Source organism: Sitophilus oryzae, unplaced genomic scaffold (genome assembly GCF_002938485.1).
Source record: "Sitophilus oryzae breed Bouriz unplaced genomic scaffold, Soryzae_2.0 scaffold_111_pilon_pilon, whole genome shotgun sequence".
NCBI classification, from domain to species: Eukaryota; Metazoa; Arthropoda; class Insecta; order Coleoptera; family Curculionidae; genus Sitophilus; species Sitophilus oryzae.
The window spans coordinates 4,351,009-4,355,010 of NW_022145749.1; the positions used below are offsets into that span (position 1 = coordinate 4,351,009).

General features: G+C 32.8%; 2 protein-coding genes across 2 annotated transcripts; one reads left to right on the top strand and one right to left on the bottom strand.

The window, feature by feature from the left end:
* Positions 1 to 377: 377 nt before the first annotated feature.
* Positions 378 to 1,218, bottom strand: LOC115883230 (piggyBac transposable element-derived protein 2-like). Its single transcript, XM_030901565.1, has 2 exons — positions 1,010 to 1,218; positions 378 to 825 (listed from the first exon to the last, which is right to left on the bottom strand). The coding sequence occupies exons 1-2, from the start codon at positions 1,039 to 1,041 to the stop codon at positions 378 to 380; spliced, it is 480 nt and encodes a 159-aa protein (XP_030757425.1). The 5' UTR covers positions 1,042 to 1,218.
* A 735-nt stretch (positions 1,219 to 1,953) lies between these two features.
* On the top strand, positions 1,954 to 2,891 carry LOC115883236 (deoxyuridine 5'-triphosphate nucleotidohydrolase-like). Its single transcript, XM_030901576.1, has 2 exons — positions 1,954 to 2,194; positions 2,659 to 2,891. Exons 1-2 carry the CDS (start codon positions 1,954 to 1,956, stop codon positions 2,889 to 2,891), a joined length of 474 nt encoding a protein of 157 aa, XP_030757436.1.
* The last annotated feature ends 1,111 nt before the right edge of the window (positions 2,892 to 4,002 follow it).

Here is a 4,002-nt window from a genome sequence, read left to right on the forward strand (position 1 = left end):
TCGTATAAACTGTTTACAGCCGTGACGACCGAAGTAAGCTACCATAGCTTCGTCGACGCAATGAAACTCATCAATTGGGGCAAAATCAAGAAATCGACTATTTATTTTATCAAAAAAGGGTCGAACCTTAGCAAATCTATCGTTCTTATACAAATTATTGTTGTCGCAACAATGTATGTTTGACAAAATATGTTCAAAACGGTTTCGAGACATGGAATTAGACACTATATTATTATAACAATCAGACGAATTTTCCCAAAACATTCTGCGTCTTGGAACCGAAACGTAACCACTCAAGAGAAGTATTCCAAAAAAAACTTTGATTTCTTCTGGGGCAATATCGGACCTTTTGTTTTTACTAGCTGCGTAGTTATTAGTTAAAAAACAAACATGTCTATTATCTCCTTGTCAAAAAAGTTTTCAAATAACTGTATAGGTGAAAGATTGTTCGATGGCAAAACAAAATTGGGCCATTCAGTTTCAAGACGTGCATTTTTTATGTCGAATTTTTCCCACTTGTACGTTTTTTTCTTGAACTCGTCATAGTGCCTTTTAGACAACAATCCTTTACGCAACTCTGACAGTGGGATTTTGTCTTCATCTTCCCATTCGTCGTCGGAATTATGCGCGAACAATTCGGCTTCTGCTCGAAGCTGAGCAGTTGGTAAATTGTTGACGTCGACAACGTCCTCATCGCCCGAATCTTCATCGGTTAAAACTTCGCAGGAGTTAGTTGGTGGCATAATTACAATATCCACTGGATTGATACCGAGGTCGTCTTCGTCCTCTTCCAAGACCGAAAGAAGATCAGCAAGCGTGTCTCGCCTAAAAAAATGCAGTATATTGGCCCACTGTCCTTCTAGAAGGACACCCGTATTTCCACCCACGTGGACGCAAACAAAATGCAGATATGAACATAACCTTATTTTAATAATGTAATGACACTATTTATTAACTAATTTTAAAACCCTACTGGATGATTATGCCTTCCAATTTTAAATAAACTTACCCGCTTATTCTGAAGTCGTAGTGAACATCCATAGCGCTTACTAAAACTCAAATATTCACAAAAAAACGTTCAAAAAACGTATTGGTTCATACTAAACATACAGTTTATAGCTTAAACACGAAAAATAACATAATTCCATCTAACGGGAACCGTCTGATTTATGATAAGCGTTGTTAAAATAGAGACCTGTAAAATGTCCTTCTAGAAGGACAGTGGGAATATCTGGGTTAATATAAAATTTAAAAAACCCATACATATTGGTTTTAGCATTTTAGACATTTCTAAAACTATTTTATATTATTTTCATTACAATTATATTAAACCAACTTTTAATACAAATGCAAAACTCTTGTATACAGATACCGATTCATTAATTTATCATTTTCAAGTTGAAGATATATATAAACACATTAAAAATGATATTGATAGATTTGATACGTCTGATTATCCATCAGAAAACATTTATAATATTCCACTGGTAAATAAAAAGGTATTAGGAAAAATGAAAAACGAATGCTCTGGAAGAATCTTAAGTGAATTTGTTGGATTGAAATCAAAAATGTATGCTTTAAAACTCTTCTATTCGCATGCCGAAAAGGAAAAATTAACAACTGAACAAAAAAATAAGTTACAAGATTTAGGTGTCACTAAAAAAGCTAAAGGTATAACTAATACTTCTCTAAAAACAATCACTTTTGATGATTATTATAACTGTTTATTTAATAAAACTGAAATTTACACTAATGAACAACTAATTCGTAGTAAAAAACATGAAGTATATACAATAAACCAAAAAAAATTGTCCTTACACCACATGATGATAAAAGAATTGTTAATTATATATTTACAGATACATTACCATGGGGATATAACCAATGATTTTATCCACTTATTATTATCATTATTATTTTTAATTACCTTTCAATTTTGAAGTAACTCAGACAATGGAACAAGAACAAGTTCCAATCTTAAAATATAACAAAATTGTTTCACATGCCTTTGAACCAACCAAAGGTAGTTTAAAAGCAGCAGGGTATGATTTGAAAAGCCTGTTAAATACTATTGTACCAGCGAAGGGTAAAGCAACAATTCCAACTGGTATAAAATTGGAATTACCTAAAAATTGCTATGGTAGAATAGCACCAAGGTCTGGTTTGGCTGTTAACCATTTTATTGATGTGGGAGGTAAAAATCTATATCTATATCATTAAAAGTAATTTTAATTACATATATTTTTTTCTTTTTATAGCAGGAGTTATTGGTGTATTGTGGTGATTTAGTGTTTTTATTTTGCTGAGGAGTTATTGACGAAGATTACAGAGGAGAGATTAAAGTAGTTTTATTCAACCATTCAGATGAAGATTTTCATGTTCAAATTGGAGACAGAATAGCACAAATTATCTGTGAACGAATATTCTACCCGCTACTACAGGAAGAAAAATCCATTTCGAACACAGAACGTGGTGAAAAGGGATTTGGTTCTACGGGGAAATAAAATTAATGTGAAAACAAAAATGCCTTAATACATAATTTCATATCTCTATCTTTCTCCCTCCCCATTTTCTTACTATATAAGTAAAAAGATCATCAATCTGTTTTTACTATTATTAATGTATACAAACACCATGGTATTTTTACAAATATTACAGAAATTGAAGCAAAAACAAAGATTACAGAAGAGTACTTAAACAGAAGACCTTTACTTAAGTATGAATATAAAAGATTAGTTGCAGTGTGTAATGATCCTCAGGAAATGACATGTAATGATTTAAAAAGACTTGCAGAAAAATCAAAGGTACCAAAAGCTGTTAAACAAGTCGTCAGAGAAAAATGGATCTACGACACTTATACGACAAGCATTTATACGACGAAACATATCTAATCGATAATATAAATATAAATGTAAAATTTAAAAAAACAATAAAACATATTTTTGTTCAACTATTTCTTGTTTTACTGTATGTTCAACCATTTCTTGTTTTACTATACTTTATATTAAAATTAGGATAAGTTAGTCAATAATTTAGGTTGATATCATTTAATACGTTTAAATAAGTAAAACATTTTCATCAACACCAACTATTTTGTAAACAGCTTGCTAAAATTAAACACTGTTATCTTAACATTTAACCCTACAGACGTAAATACACTTATCGACACCTTTAACCCCTAATTAAATACTCAATTAACAATCAATTTATAATAATAATATTGTTTACCAAACATATACCGATCAATATGTTTCTATACATAAAAAACACTACCCCAAACCAACCCCTAAACTACCCCAATTATGATCCTTTAGTCATGGGGAGTAAATAAGGCCCTTTTCTACAGCCTCTGGTATTGACATTCACCTTTTTTACATTTTTGTAATTAATACCTATACTGTAACAGGTAAATACACTTCCTTCAGGCAGGTAATCTACAAGAACTCCTGAAAGTCACTGAAACGCCTGAAAATTTCAGGAAGTCGATGGAACCTGTCACAGTATAGGGGTACGATAACTACTACTACGTTGGAAAACTGGTTCTAATAAATGACATCAACTCACCTCCGATGTCATGGAAGTTGGGTCGGGTCACAAAGCTACATCCAGGCAGCGATGGAGTGGTGCGCGTTGTAGACATAAAGACCGCAAATGGGCAGCTTCGACGAGCTTTATCGCAAGTTTGTGTGTTACCATTAGACTGACCATGTAGCCGTTAACTGTTGAAAGCGGAGACTTTCAAGGCGGGCGGTTTATGTTAAGGATATGACATAATCATATATAAGAAGTGGCAACCGCGCGAAGAAGTGGCAACGCGGGTGACCCTGTGCCGGTTGACAGAAGAAAAAGACAGACTGAAATAAGACATTGCAATATTATAATTACACAATCACGATTCCATTTTTATAATTTTCTTTCAATACAGTAATTCAAAATTTAATGTGTCAGTGTTATTCAACCTAGCCGCCGCTGGTAAGGGCAAGTAACACTCGGAACCAAAGC